Source organism: Grampus griseus (assembly GCF_964374135.1).
Source record: "Grampus griseus genome assembly, chromosome: 14".
NCBI lineage: Eukaryota > Metazoa > Chordata > Mammalia > Artiodactyla > Delphinidae > Grampus > Grampus griseus.
This window is the reverse complement of record NC_139008.1, coordinates 44,042,617-44,064,949: the sequence shown is the minus strand read 5'-3', so window position 1 is coordinate 44,064,949 and position 22,333 is coordinate 44,042,617. Positions and strand designations below refer to the sequence as shown.

Below are 22,333 nucleotides of genomic sequence, written 5' to 3'. Positions count from 1 at the left end.
AGAGTTTAGTCCCTTGAGCTGTTGTGTGGAAATTTGATTCTGCAAACAGACGAAAGGCCTGCAGATCTGGGAGGTCTTCCGAGGTCACTGGGTCAGCTCTTGTCCTACAGAGTAAAATCTTTAGAGCCCAAAGTCTGGAAAGAATGCCTTTGGCTGCAAGTAACAGCCAGTGTATAAGTTGCTCAAACAATTAAAAATGCTAACAAGTCCCTGTGCTGTATAACATAGCCAATATTTTATAGTAACTTTAAATGAAGTATAATCTATAAAAATATTGAATCACTATGTTGTACACCCCAAACTGATACAATATTGTAAATCGTCTATCCTTTAATAAAAAATGCTAATAATTTCATATAAGAAGTCTCAGGCAGGGCGACTTCAGGGTCAGCCTCCTTCCCTCTTCATGCTCTGCCCTTCTGAGTGCGCCAGTTCATCCTGACTCCATCAGCTTTGCAAACCAGCACTCCTAGGACCATTCCGAGGATGGGGTGACCATTTCTCACGTCTTTGTTTGAGGGCAAGGAGAAATTTCCTGAAGCATCCAGCTCTCTCCCTCACCCCACACGGACAGCCTGTGCCACATGTCTGCCCTGGTCCAGGTGCTGGCCAGGGGGTGGACATGCCATCACTGGCTCAGACCTGTCCAGGTTTACCCCTGGATAGAGGAGTCTCTGGCACCTCCTGAAGCTTATCGCCAACAAGAGTGAGAGAGTGCATCTCTCAGCCCACTTCCTACAGAGAGAAATGTACACAGAATCCCGATAGACCCCAAGTAACTTTCAGCTGAACAGCTACTGTGGCTTAGATGAGGGCGGGTGGGCCACTGGGTTGATATTTAGTGATGTTAAGGCCCCCAGAGCTACAGGACCCAGCCTGCAGCACCCAGAGGACACTGACCGGACCACTGGTTTCCATGTCAGAGGGGTGCCAGCATCGTCAGGGACTTTATTTTTCAAAAGAAGCCAGAAATCTAGATCTTTATGTAAAATCTTACACTATTAAAATAGTCGTAATTAATTCACATTTTAACTAACACTGTGGGTCTAATAAAAAATGTCTAAGAGCTGGACCCAACCTGGGGCCCATGGTTCTTCTCCTTTGGATAAAGAGGCCAACGTCTGGAAGTTGAGACAAGGCTTGGCTGTGAGCTCTTTGCACCGACTGGGAGTGGTACCTCCCCCTTGGGAGACACCACGCACTGCAGTAGAGGCCCGAGGGCACCGTTACCATCCTCCTGATCTGGGGACCAGGCCACTTTCCAACACTTATCTTCCAAAAAGCACTGGAGAAGGGAGACGAGAGAAACCAGGACACTCAGAGAAAATTGCCAAGGATGTTTCCTGCAAAGGAATGTTCCCCTGGCCAGGCTGGAAACAGGTAGGGCGTGGACACCGTGATTCATTGCTGCAGATGGAAATTCAGAACCTTTATGGGAAATGAAAGGTGATGATGACACAGCCACCAGTGAAATAAACTTAGACAAATGAGCCCAAGCTCGAGCAGGAGAATCCAGGCTAAGGGGAGCCATGGCAGCTGAATCCACCCGAAATTGAGTGGGGCCTCTGCACACCCTGGGCCGTCTGTACCTTGACTCTCATTAGTTTTAACAGGATTCGGTGCTGGTTTGGGGGTGTCAGTCGTGAAAATCCAGTCCCTGCTGGAAGGCCTGAATAATAAGGACGCTTCTCCATTGCACCCAGGGCAGATTCGAGGTGCCACTCTCACCTCCAGCAAGCCCAAGTGCGCAGCCGCGCCCCCAACTGCCGGCGTTATAGTCCCTGCCCCGTCCAGCTCCCCTTTCCTCTCCTTACGCTCGCCCCTCTTCTCGGGAGGTGCAGCTGTGGAGACGGACAGAAACAAAGCAGCTTGCAAAGGGTTATTTCAAGAAAAGGGTTATTAAAAAAAGCGAACTGGTTCATTTTCAAAATGACTGCATTGAACTAAATTCAGTCAGTCCGTTCTTCATGGGAGGTCAGGACAGGGGCATCCTTCTTCTGTTTGCCCAGAGAATGCCCTCACCAGACGATGGATACGGGCTGGGGGTCTGCCGGGTCCAGCCTTCCCTGCCCTCACCTCTCCCTGCTGAGCAGAAAGGGTCAGGGGTCACAGTGGCCATTCATAGATGGATAATTAAGGGCCCAGGAGCGCCGAGTCACCCACCTGCAGTCACGGAGCCTGGGCCAGGCATAAGAGGAGAATTCACAGAGTGACTTTATCTGGAACCACTAACCTCACATCTCAGGATGACGCCAAGTTTCTGTGGAATAGTCTCGAAACACCAGATTCTAGGGTGCTCCCAGGGCACTTAGGGAACTCCATAACCGATACTCCCACAGATTGGACACCACAGTACTTGACCGAGGGGTCTCAGTACTCCGCTGCCAGCAGTCGTGCTCCCAGCTCACCTCCAGGGGAGACAGGCTGTCTCTGCTCCAAAAGCCAGTGGTGCGTGGGCCTCCTGATGGCCCCCTGGACATTTCCACCCTCTGGGGGCTTCCTTGAGAATCAGCTGGGGCAAAAATGGTAGCTATAACCATAAGAACTGTTTAAATGTGAGACTGTATTCACATGAGTGATAATGACGCACTTACCGCACCCAGCACTGTGCTAGGTCATCATTTAATCCCACGCCTCTGGGGGTGACGGGTGGCACCGTTTGCATTCTGGGAAACTGAGGCCCAGAGAGGAAAGATACTTGCCCGACATCCCTGGGTTTGTGTCACACTTTGACTACTGATCACTGCTACAGAAGACGGGAATTACTACTCTCATTTGCTCCTGTTTGGGGATGCCACACAAGGCAGAGGCAGCAGTCCTGGCCTGGCAGACAGGCCCAGCTTCCACTCGTGTTCCTGGGGCAGGACACAGGGCTCCTCAGCGTTCCAGGCTCCCCAGCTGTCAGTGGTGGCCCAGGGCCCACCTGAGAGACCCTGGCCATAGACCTGGCCATAGACCTGGATGTACCTGATTGGTTCCGATGCATCCTTGAGACATCCGCGCCTCCAGATCCGGCAGACTTACCTCAGGAATCTCCAAGATTTCCCTGTCAGCTTCCCGAAGGAAATGAATTCTATGTATTCAAACTGCATGACCTCTTTTCTAACAACAGTTGTGTAATTGTTTTTCTTTCACGGAGAATTGAATCTTGGATGTGAGGCATATAGATCATTTTTATTTCTATAAAATTATACTGTCTGATTAGGGCCAGACAATTGTATGGCCACTTATTGGAACCACTGAGAACCTTGTAAATGCCAAACGGATCCTGAAAATTGCCAGACCAGCTGCACGAGCAGGATTTACAACCTCGTGCTTCACGCCCGAGCCGTCCTGGAGACAGAATCTGCCGAAAGTGCTGTTCTTTTTTTTTTTTTTTGCGGTACGCAGGCTTCTCACTGCTGTGGCCTCTCCCGTTGTGGAGCACAGGCTCCGGATGCGCAGGCCCAGCGGCCATGGCTCACGGGCCCAGCCGCTCCGCGGCATGTGGGATCTTCCCGGACCGGGGCACAAACCCGTGTCCCCTGCATCGGCAGGCGGACTCTCAACCACTGCGCCACCAGGGAAGCCCAGTGCTGTTCTTTTTGGTGATTTATCTCTTTCCAAGTGCTGACAAGTGGCTTTGCTGGTCAGAGCCAGATCCAGGAGGTGAGCATAAGTTAACCTTAAAAACAACGCTTGACCCAGTCAAGTTTTCTGTAAATATTGTGCATGATAAATTACATGAGGACACTACTTACAAAATGTGGAAAAATCAATAATGCTCTACAAGCATGTTTATCAGCCAGGGAGCCAAACAAAGGCTCTGAAGGGGTGGGGGTGCGTGCAGGGTGGAGAGTCTGAAAAAGAAAAGCTGTCTGTCTGCAGCCAACGCAACAGAGGTTTCCTCCTTCTCAGTTTTGCCCGGTGGGGACGGGTGGGAGTGTGGGGTCTGCCTCGCTGGGCTTTGCCGCAGGCAGAGTAGCAGCAGGGAGTCTGCTGTGCTCCAGCCCCACGGGCAGTGCCTCTGTCTCTCGGTTACTTTAACAGAATCCACGCCAGGGGTGATGGCATCAGGATTCCCGTTTGCCCCTCTGACAGACCAGGAAAGCAAGCCCTCTAGAGGTGTAGTGCTTGGGTCCCATCCCAAAGCCGGCAAATGGCCAAGCTGAGGCTTCGACGCCAGTTGCCAGAGGCGGAGTTCGCGTGGTCTTGGCTGGTCAGCGTTCTGGTGGGACAGTGGCTCCCCTCACCCCCCGGCACAGGTGTGAGCCCACTGAGCCCTCACAGAGCCCCATGAGATGCGAGCAACTGCCCTGGACTGTTGTGCGTGAACAGAGAGGTCCCGCAGCTTGTCTCGGGTCACACACCCGTGAGTGGCAGAGAGGGATTTGAACCTAGGGTAAATGTGTTCTATCCCTTCAAAGAGCTGGAAACTCACAAGCCACCCCCAGGGAGATGTGTCCTCGTGTGGTTTTGCACAGATGGGATAGTGTACCGAGGAGGGTCAGTGCAGCAGCTCACACCGCGGCACAAGGGCGTTGCTTTCATTCTTTATTTGTTCTTTAGTTTTTAAATTTATTTTTATAGTTGCTTTACTTCCACAGAAAAGGGAAAGACACAGCTTCATCTATGCCTGAAACTGGGGTCGCCCGTCCTCCCACACCGCGTGGGTCCCTCCGCCCACTCCCCGCAGCACAGAGGGAGGGAAGCGCCTACATGCAGGTCTCAGCCCTTCAGTGCTTCCTTCTGGATTTCAGAACAAAGCCCCCAGCGGTCACTGTTTGGGCTCGCAAGGCTGCCCCTCCCCGGGTCCTCTTCTCACTCCTCAGGCTCTGGTAGGACTGTCCTTCCTTCACTCCTTTAATAAGGTCACGTCCCTCCCTCCACAGGGCCTTGGTACATGCTATTCTCCCATGTGGACGTCATTTCCTCTCTTGCCTATTCCTCCTTTAAATTCCAGCTCCACTGCCTTTCTTCCCCAGAGGAGCCTGTCCCAACTGCCCACCCCACAACCCCGTCAGGACCTCTCCTGACTCCCTGAGGCACCTGTCACAGCTACAACTGTTCAACATGTTCAAATCTGTCCACTCTAAGAGATGTCAAGGGTCCTGAAGGCAGGAGTTTTCTCCTAGAATCCCAGTGCCGAGCCCAGCACATAATAAGGGCTTCATTAACATTGGTTGGGTGGATGGATGGATGGCTAGATGGACGGGTAGATAGATAAAAGGATGAATGCATGAATGGATAGATAGATAGATAGAACGATAGGTGGATGGATGGATGGATGAATGGTTGGACTGATGGATATATGGGTGGGTTGGTGGATAGATGGATGGATGGTTGAATGGATGTATGTACGAATGAATGGATGGATGGATAGATGGGTGTGTGGATGGTTGGGTCTCCATAGGCACTAAAGAGCACAGGGAGAATTCTATGGGTTCTAAGAAAGCATCTCTGGACTCTCGCAAACATCTGATTAAGATAAAAAGGACATAGGGAGCACCCCCTGAGGGGTCTCTGACTGGAATCTGAGATGGGTGCTTTATCCCTTGTGGAGGCTGAAAGCCCGTGAGTTCCCAACTCCCAGGACGCCCTTCTCGAATCTCTGAGGAGAGACAGTCTCTGAGGTGCCGCAGCTCAGCCCCTGGGCAGGTCCTGCCACTCTCCACCAAGCGTTCCCTCTGGGTACTGGGCCCTTACCATCCACCCAGAGCGCCAGGAGTCGCGGCTCCAGTGGGGAGTGGAGCAGAAGGGGGAGTGTCCCGCCCCCTCCCCTCACTGAGGAGACTGACACATGGTCCACACAGTCTCCTGGGGAGCCCAGGAGCCCCAGGAGCCCCCGGTCACCTGCTTGTTCAGTGTCACCCTGTGCTGGCCCCTTCCTTGTCCCTGTATCACTTCCCCTCCCAAATAAACTGCTTGTCCCAAATCCTTGTCTGGGGTCTACTTCTCAGGGACCCCCAACCAGTGATAGCCCCGATGAGCAAAGCACGTCTGTCATCACAGGAAAAGAACTTTTAGATTCAAGGGCCTTTGATGAGTCGCCATGCGGAAGGAGGTCGGCCACGGCCTGGACTGAATTTGGGCCCAGATCTCCTGCCCTTCCCGTAACCCCCGAGCTGAGGAAAAGCAGGCGTGCGAGCCCAAGGCTGTGAGGCCAGAGACATTTTCATTTTTCCTTTCTGGTGCTTTCTGTGACGCTGCTACATCACAACACAATATTTGCACTGTGAAACCCTGAAAACTGCCCAATTTCACCCAATTTGGTTGAATGTTCTCGAGGAGCTTGGCGTCGTGTTAGAAACTCAGACATTCCCACGGCCCAGTTCCTATTTTAAAATTGCCTATCTATTTAAAGTTCACGATGGGGGGAATAAGAGAAAAAGACTTTCAAAGCCAAAGGGAACATGAGAGAGGGAAAAGGAAAGTCCAGTTCGCTTCTAAAAAAGGCTGAAAATTACAACCCTCCGTGGCCCCGTGTCTCAAGTCTGCGGATTCGTTTTTTCCTCTTCTGGTTGTTTGCAAAGCAAAGTGGAATTTTATTATGGGATAACCAAGTGAGTTTCTCAAGCTCCTGGCCCCCCAAATCTACTCACTCCACGGCGTGCCCTCACGCGGATGGGAAGGAGGACGGGCCCCCAAAGAAAGCAGCCGGTGTCTCCAAGCTGCAAAAGAACGTCTCCCCTCCCCTCCCCCATGCCACCGTGCTTCCTTATTCGGGACCCAGCGACGTTGCCTGGCTCCTTTTATGAACAACAAAAGCGTGATGAAGGCAACAGGAGTCAGAAGCTATTCAGCACAGGAAGCCCCCGTATCCGGTGAGGAATAAGAAGTGCAGCGACAGGATGCGCCTTGGGTCAGGGGGCCGCGGAAAGCCCTCAGCCTTTGTGTCCTTCCCTGCGACGGAGTGTCCACGTCTGAGCCCTCGGCTCCCCTCGGAGCTCAGCCGGGACTGCCGCTGTCACCGCCGGGCCGCCAGCCTCCCGCCCAGGGGAACACGGAGGCCATGATGGCCGGCTCCACCGGCCTGCTGCTGCTGCTGCTGGTGGTACAGCCCTGGGCGGGGGCTGTCGCTGCCCAGGAGGCCGTGGTCTGCGCGGGGGCTGCCTGCTACACAGCCCACAGGGTCAAGCTGAGTGCGGACGACGCCCAGCTCCGCTGCAGCAAGAAAGGGGGCAACCTGGCCACGGTGAAGAGCGAGGAGGAGGCCCTGCACGTCCAGGGCGCCCTGGCCCAGCTCCTGCCACCGGGGGCGCCCCTGACAGAGCGCATGGGCAGGTTCTGGATTGGGCTCCAGAGAGACAAGGGCAAGTGCCTGGACAGCAGCCTGCCCCTGAAGGGCTTCAGCTGGGTGGGCGGCGGGGAGGACACGTCGTATACCAACTGGCACAAGGAGGCAAAGAACTCTTGCACCTCCAAGCGCTGCGTGTCTCTGATGCTGGACCTGTCCGCGCCGGCCCTGGCTAGCCGCCTTTCCAAGTGGACCGAGGGTCCGTGTGGGAGCTCCAAGTTTTCTGGGAGCAGCATCGAGGGCTTTGTGTGCAAGTTCAGCTTCAAAGGCATGTGCTGGCCGCTGACCCTGGGGGGCCCGGGCCAGGTGAATTACACCACTCCCTTCCAGGCCACCAGCTCCTCCCTGCAGGCCGTGCCCTTCGCTTCCATGGCCAACGTGGCCTGTGGGGACGGGGATGAGAGCTGGCAGCATTACTTCTTGTGCAAGGAGAAGACCCCCGGTGTGTTTGACTGGGACAGCTCGGGGCCCCTCTGTGTCAGCCCCAAGTTCAGCTGCGACTTCAACAACGGAGGCTGCCAGCAGGACTGCTTCGAAGGTGGGGAAGGCTCCTTCCGCTGTGGCTGCCGGCCGGGGTTCCGGCTGCTGGACGACCTGGTCACCTGCGCCTCTCGGAACCCTTGCAGCTCCAGCCCATGTGGAGGGGGGTCCACGTGCGTCCCTGGGCCCCTCGGGAAGGACTTCACGTGCCACTGCCCCCCAGGCTACCGGCTAGACTCGACTCAGCAGGACTGCGTGGACATGGACGAGTGCCAGGACGCTCCCTGCGCCCAGGAGTGTGTCAACACTCTCGGGGGCTTCCGCTGCGAGTGCTGGGTGGGCTACGAGCCTGGTGGCCCCGGAGAGGGGGCCTGTGTGGATGTGGACGAGTGTGCCCCCAGCCACTCGCCCTGTGCCCAGGGCTGCACCAACACAGACGGGTCTTTCTACTGCTCCTGCGAGGAGGGCTACGTCCTGGCCGGGGAGGACGGCACCCGGTGCGTGGACGTGGACGAGTGTGCGGGCCCGCAGGGCGGCCTCTGTGACAGCCTGTGCTTCAACACGGAGGGGTCCTTCCGCTGTGGCTGCCTGCCAGGCTGGGAGCTGTCCCCCGATGGGGTCTCCTGCACTGGGGGCCTCACATCCCTAGGACCAACAGCTGGGCCTCCCCAAGGGGAGGACACAGGAGATGGAGAGGGGAGGCTCGTGTCTTTTGCTGCAACGTCCAGTCCCACCAGGGACAGCCCCGAGGGCGCCTCCACGGTGGCGCCCACCGCCAGGAGACCCTCCCTCCCAGACAGCGCCCCCATCTCCCTTGCCCCACCTGACATGCTGGCCCCCAGTGGGTCCCCTGGTGTCTGGATGGAGGCCAGCACCCATCACCCCACGGCCACCACTGGCCGTGAGGCTTCCGCAGGTGAGGATTTCACCGCCAAGCAAAGCGACGATGGCACGGACGGGCAGAAGCTGCTCCTGTTCTACATCCTGGGCACTGTGGTGGCCATCCTGTTCCTGCTGGCTCTGGCTCTGGGGCTCCTGGTCTATCGCAAGCGCAGAGCCAAGAGGGAGGAGAAGGAGAAGAAGCCGCAGAGCGCAGCAGACAGCTACGCCTGGGTCCCTGAGCGAGCCGAGAGCAGGGCAACGGAGAACCCCTACAGGTGAAGGAGGCTGGGTTGCCAAGGGGGCGGGAGGGGGGATGCGGCAGGCACCGGCTGGGGTGGAGGCAGCGGCCATGGCATGCAGCAGGCAGAGGGTGAGGGGCAGGCATGGCCCAGGCTGGGGTCACCCGAGGACTGCGTGTGCTCACGGGCGGTGCCGCCCTGCCCGTGGCTCGGTGCCCGTGGGTCTGTCCCCACGCCCGGGGTCCAGACGGCACAGCTGGGGCAGCAGCCTCCAATATGTCCCCATTTGTTCCCCACAGTCCGACGCCGGGGACAGACTGTTGAAACTGAGAAGGCCCCAAGACACTGACAGTGACCACCGTCCTCAGAGGCAGGTGCCTGTTGGAAGCAGGACCCCCATCCTCCTGGAAGACTGGACTGAAATCTTAGCAAATAGTTGTCAATCTTCTCTTTAAACGCCTGGCAACTTGAACTGTGCAGGTATCACACGCGTGTGCTGTGTAAGTGGTGGGTCCGGTGTCCTTTCAGGAATTTGATGCATGTTAACAATTCTCCCTCCCTCTCCCTGTTCAAATTCAAATGTGACTGAGTTCATTTCACCCTGATTCTGGATTGGGCGTGACAAGTCCGGTGCTAACGGGCTCCCTTTGAACTGCTTCTCTGCCCTCTTCTCTGCCCTCATAAGCATCGAAGAAGAAGTTGTGAACCAGGGAAAATTAGGACTGAAATGATTTGTGCCTCCTGGTGTGACAGAGGCTGAGTCGATCAACTGTTTGATTATTTAAGAAGCTCTGTTTCTGTCCGAGGGAACATGTTGAGGCTGGAGACATTCCTTTCCATTCCTGGGTTTCCATCTGCTTCGGTGGCACGGAGACAGAACGTAGTAATCGCATCTTCTAGTTCTTCAGGTTCTAGTAAGTCTTCAGTTTACTTGCAGATGAAATCTGAACAATGCGGGGAAAGTTGTACGAAGTGAGTTAGAAGTGCTTCTGAAAGCTACAGTGAGAGGGCAGAGTTTGTTTCAAAACTACTTGAATCAATTCGTGTAAATAAATGTACTGATGTCACCACAGGCTGGATTGATGAGACAGACGCTCGTGAGGACAAAGGTCGAGGACCACTGGTCTCTGGGCCAGGCGGCCCCATGTCCCCGCTGCTGTCCTGCCCCCTCTGCAGCTGCCTGGGCTTCGATGCCCTGCTGGTTTCTGGAGGATGTGAGCGAGCTGCTGGGCTGAGGTTTAAACGTGTTGTCATAAGCCTTTAGTACAGTTCACGGTGGCTGATGCCTCCTGAGAGCTGATCCTGGCTTGCGACCGTAGCACCACCAAGTCAGGACTGGTCCCGCGGGTGCTGGCCCAGAGCTGCCTACGGCACAGGAATCCCCGGGCTCTTTTCCTTAAAAAAGGGGGCGAGAGGGAAGGAAGCAAGAACGAGAGAATAACTACGATCTTGTGCAACCGCAGACACTGCTCACAGCCGTTTTAATTTATAGCCTCGCGTTTAAGTGCTCACTTGCAAAGATTTCCCACAACTAAGACTGTTGTTGTCGGTGGCTCTCTGTCCCTGCCAGTTCTGCCTGGGTGCCTGGAAAGCAGCCCGGGTTCACTGCAGGCCGGAGCCCTTAGAAGCTGCCTGAGCAGCACGGGAGGCCTGGGCACCCAGAGGGCACGGGGACTCGGCCTCTCTGGCGCAGGACAGAGAGAGGTAACTTGCCAGGATCCACACTCCGCCCCAGAGCTCGGCACTCTGCGTGCACGGCCTTCAGAGTCAAGGAGGTGCCCTTTTGCCAGTTTTGAAATGTAGGTGCTTTAGCTCCGTTTTTGGTTTTTTTTTTGCGGTACGCCTCTCACTGTTGTGGCCTCTCCCGTTGCGGAGCACAGGCTCCGGACGTGCAGGCTCAGCGGCCATGGCTCACGGGCCCAGCCGCTCCGCGGCATGTGGGATCCTCCCGGACTGGGGCACGAACCCGCGTCCCCTGCATCGGCAGGCGGACTCTCAACCACTGCGCCACCAGGGAAGCCCTATAGCTCCATTTTTGAAGAAAAGAAAATGGAAAACTGGAGGGGGTTGGGGGAAGGAAGGAAGGAGAGAGGCCTGATAGGACCCAGGAGGGGGTTCGAAGTGTCTGCTTTCTAAAGCCACCTAATATTCTGCAGTTCCCACTCGGAACACTGGGGTTTAGCACTCCAGGGGGCGAAGGCTGTGTCCCTCGGCCCCGGGGTGGTGTGCCGTGCGGCGCTGACCATCGGGCAGCCCGTGGCAGTGTGTGCACTTCGTGGCTGGCGTCTGCACTTACAGGAGGTGCTTTCCTCTAGGGCTTTACGGCCCTCACCCTTGTCACTGGGGCGAGGGGGCATTGCTAGTCCAGGCTGCCCCGACCCCCGTGGTCCCCTGGCTTTGAACTGGCTGAGGTCACCGACGTGCCCTTGGTTTCAGCGTTCATGTGGTTTTTTCTACAGCCCAGCCCCATTTGGTCTCCGTGTTTGAATTCTTCTCTGGTTGGGGTGGGGAGGTGAATAGGCAGCCCTGTCCCACCTCCTACCCACAGCGACATCCCCCCCGGGGGCGGGTGGGGAGAAATGGGTGGATTTCTCCAAATCCCTTCTGTCAGAGTCAGCCCCTCTGCAGGCGAGTGGGGTCTACCTGCCCTCACAGCCACAGCCCAGCAGTGGCCGCAGTCCCCGGACTGGACCACCTCGGGCAGTGACTGATGAAAAGCTGCAAACCGAGGGTTTCTTCTCCCATTGAACACGGCTGTCATTTTGTGCCAGGGTATTTGAATCCTTGTTTTGGGAGCTCGGGGCCAATTGACAAAGTATCCATTTATCCAGAGGCCCAGGTGGCTCGGCCGTGACATCCAGGGAAACGGACAGATGGACGTGGGGAGAGGTGGGCTCTGCCACACAGAGATTCCTCCAGCCGTGACCCTGGGCTGGACGGGGGCAGACCAGGCACTGTTCTGTCCCTGATTCCCTGACCTGCTGAGAGGCAGAGCAAGCTGAGTGTTGGGGTCAAGGAGAGGCTCCCCTTGGCAATAGGTTCAAAGACAATTTGGACTTTCCTCCAAAGAATTTCTCATGGTTCACTAATTTTATATTCGGGACAAACTCACCACCTCCTCAGGAGATAAATTAAAGGGAGGATGTCTCCCTAAACACACCCGTTCCTGAATTTCAGGGATGATCCCTGAGATCACTGCTCTTTTCTCTCGTTGGCCATTGGGAGGGGCTGATGCCGGAGGACAGTCCCCTGGGGAAGCCGAGTGTAGACAGTCAAGGGGGGGGCGGTTCTTCAAAATCACCTTGGGCGTGGAGGACCTGGTGAGTGACCTTTGTGCGATGAGCCCCGGCTGCTCCGCAGTGTGGCCTTGAGGCAGAAGCAGCTGTGCTGGTGTCCCTTTCGGTGCCTGAGCCATGTTCCCAGCGGCATTAAGTGGGTGCATTTGCCAGTTCTGGCTTGAGGCCGGGAGGGATGCAGGCTGCGGTCACCACCAGGCCTGGCAAGGCCATCTCAGGCCTAAGTGCCTGTCAAGGAGAGACAAGCAACCTCTCCTAAAGGCTCGTCCTCACATCTTCCCCATGATCAGGCAAGAAAGTGGAATAAAAAATTAAACATGTATGTGTGGTGCAGGAGGAGCTGAATTGGGAATGAGTCTCTCTCTTGCACACACATGTGTAGCTGCGTCTTTTATGTCCTGGTCATGAGCCCTCATCTGAGCACATTGTGAGGGGCCTGGATTTCATCCCTGAACAACCTCTGAAGAATGTGGATTTGATCATTAGCTACTTTTATTCCAAATCTCTTTCCCATATATAATTCTGTGAAAACTAAGAGAACAGAGATGAGATTTGACCCCCCAAAAAAGCACTAAATTCAAAATGACACAGTTTTTTAAATTTTATTTTATTTTATTTTTTATTTTTTTGCGGTACGTGGGCCTCTCACTGTTGTGGCCTCTCCGGTTGCGGAGCACAGGCTCCGGACGCGCAGGCTCAGCGGCGATGGCTCACGGGCCTAGCCGTTCCGCAGCATGTGGGATCTTCCTGGACCGGAGCACGAACCCGCGTCCCCCGCATCGGCAGGCGGACTCTCAACCACTGCGCCACCAGGGAAGCCCCACAGTATTTTTTTTAAAGCAAATCTAGGAAAGCCTTTTCCTATTATTTTTCTTCTTAGCTTCTCCATTGTCTAAACCAGGAAAACAGGAAAGCATTGCTTTCTAGCAGCTGCAAAATGGTGTAATGTCCCCTACATATTTCCATCCCTGAAACAATAGGTTTAGCATGGGAATCTGAGATATAAAATCCCCGAAAACATCTGTCCCTCTCTGGCCGCAAAACCCACTGCTTAAATCTGGGTGGTTTGTGGCATTTGCCAACCAACAAAAAGAGGATGATAAAATTCTCCACGTGTTCGATAATCAAATACCTTACCCCATTGCAGATTCCAGGGACTAATACTCACCAAAGTGCTTTTTTAAAAAAATGCGGTGTGTTTTGGTCTGTTCACGGAGATAATGCCCATCCGTTTTAAGAAGAAATTTTGGAGTTCCTTTCTCGCATTGTTCCTCTTATCTGCAAGGGGGCAAGTGTTTCCTCTCAGCAGATTTCGCCCACTGGCCTGAAGCTCTTTTTGCATATTTGGCTTACGCTTGAAATAGATCATAGGCGAGGCCTGGCTCGGCGATATTAGATGCCATGATATTAGATATTAGATGTAAATGTCAGCAGTCCCTCCACGAGTGCTAAATGAGAATGTAAGTCTTTTTGGATGTGTGTATTTGAAGTTTGTTCCCCTGATGCTGGAATCATGGGCTTTCTATGTGGGGTTATTTCACCCCAGGCCGGGGGAGGGTGGGTTGCACGCTGCGCTGCCCTCAGGCCTCTGAGAAGCTGAGTGGCACCTCCGTCAGCCTCAGAAGTGGGTTGTCCTCCTTTGCGCTTTGTTACGCACCTGGCCTAATAAACTCCGATATACATTGCTGTCAACATGTTTTAATATGTTTCATAACAGCTCAAAATACACAGCAGAAACTACATTCAAATGTATCTGTGTCCCTTTTCAGAGATATCTTGACGGCTTGCCTCCTTACCCACTGGAGGTGACACTGGCCCCAGGGCACCTAGGTTGGGGGAGACCCGGGGGTCACCCAGGCCCCCATCTGTGCTTCCAGATGCTGCCCTCTGATCCTGAGCCCGTGCTCCACGCCGCCACCTCCACCGTCCGATTCCCCGCATCTTTTTTTTTTTTTTAAATTTAATTATTTATTTATTTTTGGCTGCGTTGGGTCTTCGTTTCTGTGCGAGGGCTTTCTCTAGTTGCGGCGAGCGGGGGCCACTCTTCATCGCGGTGCGCGGGCCTCTCACTGTCGTTGCCTCTCTTGTTGCGGAGGACAAGCTTCAGACGTGCAGGCTCAGTAGTTGTGGCTCACGGGCCTAGTTGCTCCGCGGCATGTGGGATCTTCCCAGACCAGGGCTCGAACCCGTGTCCCCTGCATTGGCAGGCAGATTCCCAACCACTGTACCACCAGGGAAGCCCCTCCCTGCATCTTTTTAGTTGCATGGGTGACACCTGGTGCAGGATTAAACGTGTCCAATTGGTGTGATGTGTAAACACTGTTCTGTAATGATCATAGGAGCATTTATCACCACTTGGTCAGCAAACATTTTCCAGCTTATTTAACTGATTGGACGGACCAACTGGCTTGCTCATTGCTTGGCTGCAAAAACGTCACCGTGACTGGAGGCTGGGGCAGCAGATGGTGGTTGATTCCCAGTCCACCTGCTTTTCAGATTGTGTACTTGGTAAGAACAGGGCTTACGGAGGATCAAGGGCTCTCCAGTGATGCTAATGGCCCGGACACTTGTGATAAACAGTCATTACTGGGGTCCAATAAAGATGATCCTTGAGCTGTCTAGCCACTAACAAAATCCATTTGGAAATTATATCTTAATATGAAGAACCATGGCTGACCCCACCACAACGTACACACTCACACAGAGACACGCACCGCAAACACAGAAACACAAGGGCCCCCACAGACACAAAGAGACACACAAACACACACAATCCTAACATCCTCTGTTTCATATTGAAATACCTGAGGCCAGGGTTTCCTGATTTATGGGAAAAGCCCATGAACAAAAATGCCACATTTTAGCGGCAAGTCCTCTTAGTGACTTAAAACGACGTAAATGCTAGTAAATCTTTCAAATATGATTCATTCACAAAAAAATCGATTTATACAGAGTTATACCTACTGCACAACGCAAGTATATCTGTGACAGACAACACGTAGATTAAAATGAAAGACCAACATACACATCACGTACCTTCCACGGCTTTAACGTGGACTGAATGAGTATGCCCCGTTTTCAGCTGACTCCTAAGTCCATTCAGTAAGAGGAGACAGAGACAATAAACCCCAAACCAAAAAGCCTCAGCTCAGTCTCTCCTTGAATTATATTGTGACATTACAGTTGCTTAAAAAGAGAACCAGGTCTCATCCCCTTTACACCCTGGCTCATCCTTTTCGGAGGAAATGAAGGCCAGGTAAGCGGTGAAAAGTGAAAAAAGAGGCCCAGAGTGAAAGGTCGGGGAGAAGCCCCGAGGCCAGCCGCCACTCCAGGGAACTTGACCCGAGGGGCCGCTCTTTGCAGGCCTGAGCAAACCCTCCCAAGCCTCCAGGAGCCCACAGCCAGAGTTCCCCACGTGCTGCCACTCGGGTTCTGTTTGTTGGGTTTTTTATTTGAGGTTTGTCACCATTGACTTGGATGTTAGTCCTCCCTTGTGGTGGAAATTGGTCCATAGAATTCAACTGCATGGAGGGAAGGAGGGGAAGAATGGAGGATAAACAGAGAGGGAAGAAAGGAAAGAGAGGGAGGGAGGGAAAGGAGGCAGGGGATGCTCAGATGAAGGTCAAGGTGAAGGTCATCGGGCCCCAACTGCACATCTTGGCTCTCAGTTTAAGACAGTGCAGGGCCGTTTTCCCCTCTGTGCCATCTCTAACCTCCTGGGTCACATGGTGGAGCAGCTGAGCTGCATTCTGCTGATCCCGGTGGAGGACCAAAACCCTTTGCGTTGTGCTCTTGTCACCTTTCTCTGAAAAGCACTGCTTATCTCGTCCCCTTCACGTTTCACACTTGTCCGCATCATTGATATCATAGAGTCTTAAGCTGGGTCCACGATGTCTGCTCTGTTGAGCTCCTTCTGAATTCAAATATCCCATGAAAATAAGGACACTTGTGAGGTGGAGGAAAATAATTGTGCCTCTTACCTTCTTTCTCCAGGGTCTTCCTTTCCCAAACAGATTATGTCCCAAACCTAAGTGTTGCAATTCCTTGTCAAACCCGTCATCTCCGCACCCGAGATTAGCGTCCCTGTGTGTCTCAGCCCTCACCCTCATGGTCAAGGTCAAGGTCGCAGTGGGGGGTGCAGTCCTGCACACGCGTCACACCGGTCTGTCCATCATCTTCGTCCACGGCGCCGCCTCTCAGGGGCGTCAGCTTGTCTCTTGTGTTTCTGGCTGCTTTGTCTCCTTAAGGCTGTGCTGTTGGGTGATTGACGTGCACTTGGCACATTGCTTTCTTTACCAATATGGAACATAAGTGTTTGGACATTTTCAGGTCAAATTATATTTTGTCTAACGCTTGAGGCTGATAAACCTAATCTGTGGCATTTTATGAATACAAACTTTTTCAGTGAAAATTTCTTTGTTTTCCGCTTTCTTTATGTTTGTCTCTATGTGTTCCCATCCTGCCTGCCCTGGGTCCTCTTTGTCCATCGTAGGAGCCTGGAGCCCCTGCAGGGCCTCAGCCCAGAGGGTCTGAGTGAGTAGGTCTGGGCTGCAGCCCGAGAATCTGCATTTCTAGCAGGTTTCCCAGGGAAGCTGCTATTGCTGGTCTGGGGGTCCCCCAGGAGGGCCTCTCCTTTATCCATTTGGGGGCAGTATTCTTCTCTCATTGTTGGGAGCATTCCCTCCTGACCATCCTCTTGACTCTCTTATTCTGGAAGTGGTTTTGGATGGTCCTCCTCCCTGTGTCCCTTGACTTTCCTCCGCTCCTTGTCTTTCTTCCATCTTGAGGTGACTGTGAAATCGCACCTTCTCTCCAGCCCTCCCAGTGGCCCTTGCCCTTCCCAAAGCGCTGGTCACCTTCTGGCACAGTGTATCATCTCCTCCAGTAATTATGATTTATTATTTATTGTCTATATTTATATATATGTAAGCTCCTACAGGGCAGATTTCTGTTGTTGTTTGGTCCCTGGTACGCCCCAGGCCTGGCACACAGTGGTGCTCAATAACTGTTTGTCGGATGCATGGCTGCCCTGGGGGCCCTGGAGCAGGACAGCAGGCAGGGGGAGCCAACGCCGCACCCAGAGGGCCCTATTTTAAACCCTGATGTTGTCCGTGGCCTCCTCTCCGACCAGAGTCCACTAGCTGCCCCGCCGCTGTCTGCTCACCCCGCCCCGTCTCCGGCAGAGGGCACTGCGCACACTCAGGACGTCCCTACTGCTCTTGGACAGTTGCTCTCATATCCATCTGGTCTCCAGGCTCCCTTTGTTCCAGAAGCAGACCTGGAGACAGGGATTCCAGTGCAAGTAGTTTGTTGGGGAGGACAGCGTTAGCGGTAGAGTCTGGGGAGGTGATACAACCGTGGAAACTCTGGGAATGTATTCTACCCGAGGGCCAAGGGAGCCGGGGTATTGATACACCAACTGCGCCAATAATGGATGGGGCTGCTGCAAGGTGATGGGTAATCCCCAGCGCTTCCAGAGCGGCCTCCACTCTTGGGATGGGCGAAGACTTCAGGTACAGAGACACAGACATGGGAGGATGGAATTTGACCTGACCACAGTGACAGTCTCAGGGCTGTGGCTGGGCCCCCAGTCGCATCCTCACCTGTCCTCACCTGTCCCCTACACCTGGCTGAGACAGACCTTCCTTCCTCCACAAGTCACAGCAGATTTCTTCAGGAGGCATCTGAGTCCCTGAAGAGAGAGTTCTCTTTCCAGATTTCTCTGATGGCCCCGTCCCTCTGTTCTTGGCGTGACCGCTCAGTGTTCCCGTGCCTGTCTTTTTGCGAGGGTGGGAGGCACCTGAGGGAAGGGTGAGCCTCACACAGAGCTTTACACGTAACCAGGTTTCAAATGTTGTCAACGTAAGGCCACCTGGATAGATAGTTCACAGCACACGTTATTAAAGCAATGTGGCGGGAAAATTCACCAAACTTTTATTACTACAAGATAGAAAGTGGTATCTATTTATTGGGAAACAGCCAGTATCACTCTCCCCACTTTATAGGTAAGGAACCGGAGGCACAGAGTAGTTGCTAAACTTGTCCATGGTCACAGCTGACAAGTGGTGAAGTAGGGCTGTGAAATCCTGCATCCTCACCACATCACTAGGTCTCACTGCCTCTGACTAAACGCAAAAGTGTCAACCAGCAGCCAGTGAGGAGACAGGCTGGCTCTCAACCTATTTGAGACAGGAAGGTGGAACACTGAGCAATGATGGGTATTTCTAATAATAGCGTATGTCCAAATGAGCATCCCTGTAACACTGCGCTTGTGTATTCCCCCAACCACACACGCATGTGCACACACAGACACAGACACACACACACACACACACACACACACACACACTAGTACTGCTCAAAAGCTCTCTGCCATCCCCAGAGAGTTTGTGCACCTGAGACCCGCCATGATCTGAGGGCGCATCTTGTGTCTGTGCCCTCATTGATCCCGCAGGGGCCTTCCCGGTTCTGTCTTGGTCACAATGGTACGTTCGTGTGTCGCGGAGGAGGAGGCGTGGCTGTATCCTGCCATCAGAGGTGACTTCTCCACTGGACCTCTTGTGCACAGTGATGGGAATGTCAGAGGTGCACCTTCATCAGAAACAGCTGGCTAATTTCTTAAAAAGTTAAGCATACACATAGGACCTACCAGTTCTGCTCTTAGACGTTTACTCAAGGGCAATGAAACCAGGATCCTCACATTCTTGGCCACAGGTATTCACAGGAGGTTTATTTACAGAGCACGGACCTGGACACAGCTTCTGTGCCCAGTCTTCTCTCTACCTCCCTCCAGGGCAGCTCGGGAATCATGAATCCCCTTCATTTTCCTGGCCTCCATCCAAAAATGCACATACCTCATGAAGAAGAGGTCTCCCCGCCACCCCCTCATCTGCTCCACGCCCACTCCCCCCCACAACACCATGCTGAGTATTATCTTTCAGATTCACAGTGTCCTGTTCCTTCTCTTATCTCCCTCCTTCAAGTCATCTAACTGCATTTCCCTCTGAGCAATGGCCAAACCCTACCCTTGGTCTTCAGGTCCTGCACTTTCAGGGAAGCATCTTTTACTATGGGAACAACCGTTCATGTTATTAAAATTCATAGGTAAGAACAACTTTGGAAAAGCTCCTGGGCGCTGCAGATGCCAGGTTTGAAGTGAGACCAGTGTCTGCAGTAATGTCATGGCCTTTCTTTAAGAGGCTTTTTCAGAGGGGACCAGATGCCCAGAATGGCTTTGATGTTCAGAGACTGGATTTGGTGTTTAATGGTTTGAGGCTGAAATGAAATGCTGTTTGTTAACTTTAGTTACATGCTGAACGTTCTTCAGCATGAGGCACTTATCCTTTTTTGAGCATAGGAAAAGATGATTCATTTGGACCTTGTTATTTCAAAATTTGGAGTCACGTGGTCTGGACTCAACTCATGCATTAGCTTAACAAACAAGAAAACAAACCTGAATGAATGAATGAATAAATAAATAAAGTTTTGCTGGGGGAAATGAGGTTCATAAGAGATTTTTAGCTGAGCTGTTTAGCCTACAAAATTCATCTTCTGGTGCACTTCTCCCCATGTTTACATCCATTTGTGTAGAATAGATAGGAATTACAAATATTCTCACATGAATGAAAATGAATCAATATCTGTTCTGGGTATTTTATTCTGTTTCTACTTTTATGTGAAACGAACCTGTAGTATTTAGTGGTGAATTTGCCTGCCCGTAATAAAGCCCGATTAGGATAAGGCTTATTTTCTCACATGACAAAGGGTCCAGAGTTGGGAAGTCTCAGGCTGCCACAGCTGCTGTCAACTGCCTTCCATCTTTTTGGTCCTTCATCACCAGCCTGTGGCTTTCATCCTCATGTTCACCACATGCCCCCGCAAAGGCAGTCCTTTTTTTCTTATTTATAGGCAGAGAAAATGTACCAATCCCAGCGCTACAATTTGCTGAGTTGTGGTAAGTGTACACACCACCCCATAACCATTGCTCCAATCAAGAGGACCTCCCACCACCCAGCGGGTCCCCCGTGCTCCTCCCAGTTCGTTCCCACCCCCACTGCGTAGACCAACGCCACTCGGCTTCCCATCGCTATCCATTCCATTTGCCTGTTCTAGGCATTCGAGCTGATGGAATCAGAGTTCATCGGGTTCAAGCCGGTTGTTTTGTTACTTCTTTTCTGCCTTTTCTACTTTTTTGTTTTTCTTCTGATTCTTTTTTCTTCTTTTATTTTGGGTTCACCAAGTATTCTTTTTTTCACTACTAGACTTCAGTGTTTGAGTAGTTTTAGGTTTACAAAAGAATTGAGTTGAAAGTACAGAGAGCTCCCATATAACCTCTCAACACTTTACAGTTTCCTGTTATTACGATTTGGCTTTGGTGAGGTACATAGGGTAAAATGATGAGCCAACATTGACACATTATTATTAACTAAAGTCCATAGCTTACATTAGGGTTCACTCTTTGTATTGCACGTTCTATAGGTTTTGAAAAATATATCATGACATGTATCCACCAGTGCAGTATCACACAGAGTAGTTTCCCTGCCCTAAAACCCTCAGGGCTCCACTTCCCCAAAACCCTGGCAACCACTGATCTCTCACTGTCTCCCTAGTTTTACTTTTTCTAGCATGTCATACATTTGGAATCATACAGCATGTAGCATATGCAGATCGGCTTAGCAGTATGCATTTAAGGTTCCTCCATGTCTTTTCATGGCTCAATAGCTCATTTCTCTTTTGGTTCGAATAACATTCCACTGTCTGCATGCACCACCATTTATTTACCCACTTACCTACCGGAGGATATTTTGGGTGCTTCCAAGTTTTGGCAATTATCAATAAAATTACTATAAACATCCATGTGTTTGTGTGGACGTAAGTTTTTAATTCATTCGTGTGAATACCTAATAGTGTGATTACTGTATATTATAAGACTATGTTTAGTGTTGTAAGAAATTACCAAACTGTCCTCCAAGGTGGCCGAACCGTTTTGCATTCCCGTCAGCAATGAATGAGAGTTCCTGCTGCTCCACATCCTCCTCGACATTTGGTGTTGTCAGTGTTCTGGATTTGGGCCATTCTAATAGGTGTGTAGTGGCATCTCATTTTTGTTTTAATTTGCCTTCCCTGATGGCATGATGTGGAACATCTTCTTATATGCTTATTTGTCATCTGTGTATCTTCTTTGGTAAGGTGTCTGTTAAGGTCTGTTGCCCATTTTAAAATTGGGTTGTTTTCTTATGGTTGAGTTTTAAGAGTTCCTTTGTATATTTTGGGTACCAGTCCTTTATCAAAAATTTTTTTGCAAAGATTTTCTCTCAGTCTGTGCTTATCTTTTCATTCTCTTAATGGGTTTTAGTTGCCCCACACCTTGCGAATTGCGAGTGTGCTGAGGAGAAAGTATGAATAAACATGGATCTCACCCAAAGTGGCTTCCTTCTTTGAAGGGTTAAATCCCTCCAGTTTCTGTCTGATTCTGGTCACTACCCAGTGTCTTCAAATAGTTGTTTTTTATATTTTGTCCAGAATTAAACATTTCTTTTTTACCAGAAACAGATTTTATATTTGTCCTTTTTGAAGGATCCTCCAGATAGCCCACCAAGCAGTTTTAAAAAATATCCCATTGGCTAAAATTGGACAACGTGACCGTCTCTAGACTGACCACTGGGAGGGTCCTTAGAGAACAGGGCTGTGCGGGGGTGTGGATGGGGGAGGGGTCAGTCAACCAAGAGTGTCTGCCTCATTGCCATTTAAAACATTCTCTAATTCAGACTTGTCATATTTTCCAGACCCACTTTCCTTCCTCACCCAGCAAGACAAACACATGCTCCTAGATTTCATCTAAATAACTGGGGTTTGACACAGTAATTGTAGATTAAAATTGAAGATGAACCCATTAGTTTTGTGTGACCTTGGTGTGTAGATTCTTGAAGATGATCACATGTCTTCATAAGCTTGAAGTTTTGAGGGCCCTGGATCCTCATAACAATTTTCTGGACATTGAGGCTTGGATATCAGTATAAACAGAAGTGTAATTGCTGACAGCAGCATACACAGCAGCAGCTGTTTTCTGGAACAAATAACTCGGTACTTGCCCCATGGACCTGCCTGCTTCCCCTGCCCATCCTGGTGTCCATGAAGCAGATCCAGAGGTTCAGAGTAGC

General features: G+C 52.0%; 1 protein-coding gene across 1 annotated transcript; it reads left to right on the top strand.

Annotated features, from left to right (window-relative positions):
- Positions 1-6,880: 6,880 nt before the first annotated feature.
- On the top strand, positions 6,881-10,941 carry CD93 (CD93 molecule). Its single transcript, XM_082671554.1, has 2 exons — positions 6,881-8,913; positions 9,177-10,941. Exons 1-2 carry the CDS (start codon positions 6,992-6,994, stop codon positions 9,199-9,201), a joined length of 1,947 nt encoding a protein of 648 aa, XP_082527680.1. The 5' UTR covers positions 6,881-6,991; the 3' UTR covers positions 9,202-10,941.
- Positions 10,942-22,333: the final 11,392 nt, after the last annotated feature.

Bases quoted from the DNA above. Each gene is read 5' to 3' on its own strand.
- CD93 (XM_082671554.1), top strand. From the start codon at position 6,992: ATGATGGCCGGCTCCACCGGCCTGCTGCTGCTGCTGCTGGTGGTACAG. The intron at 8,914-9,176 runs GTGAAGGAGGCT...TGTTCCCCACAG, and splicing joins GCAACGGAGAACCCCTACAG to TCCGACGCCGGGGACAGACT.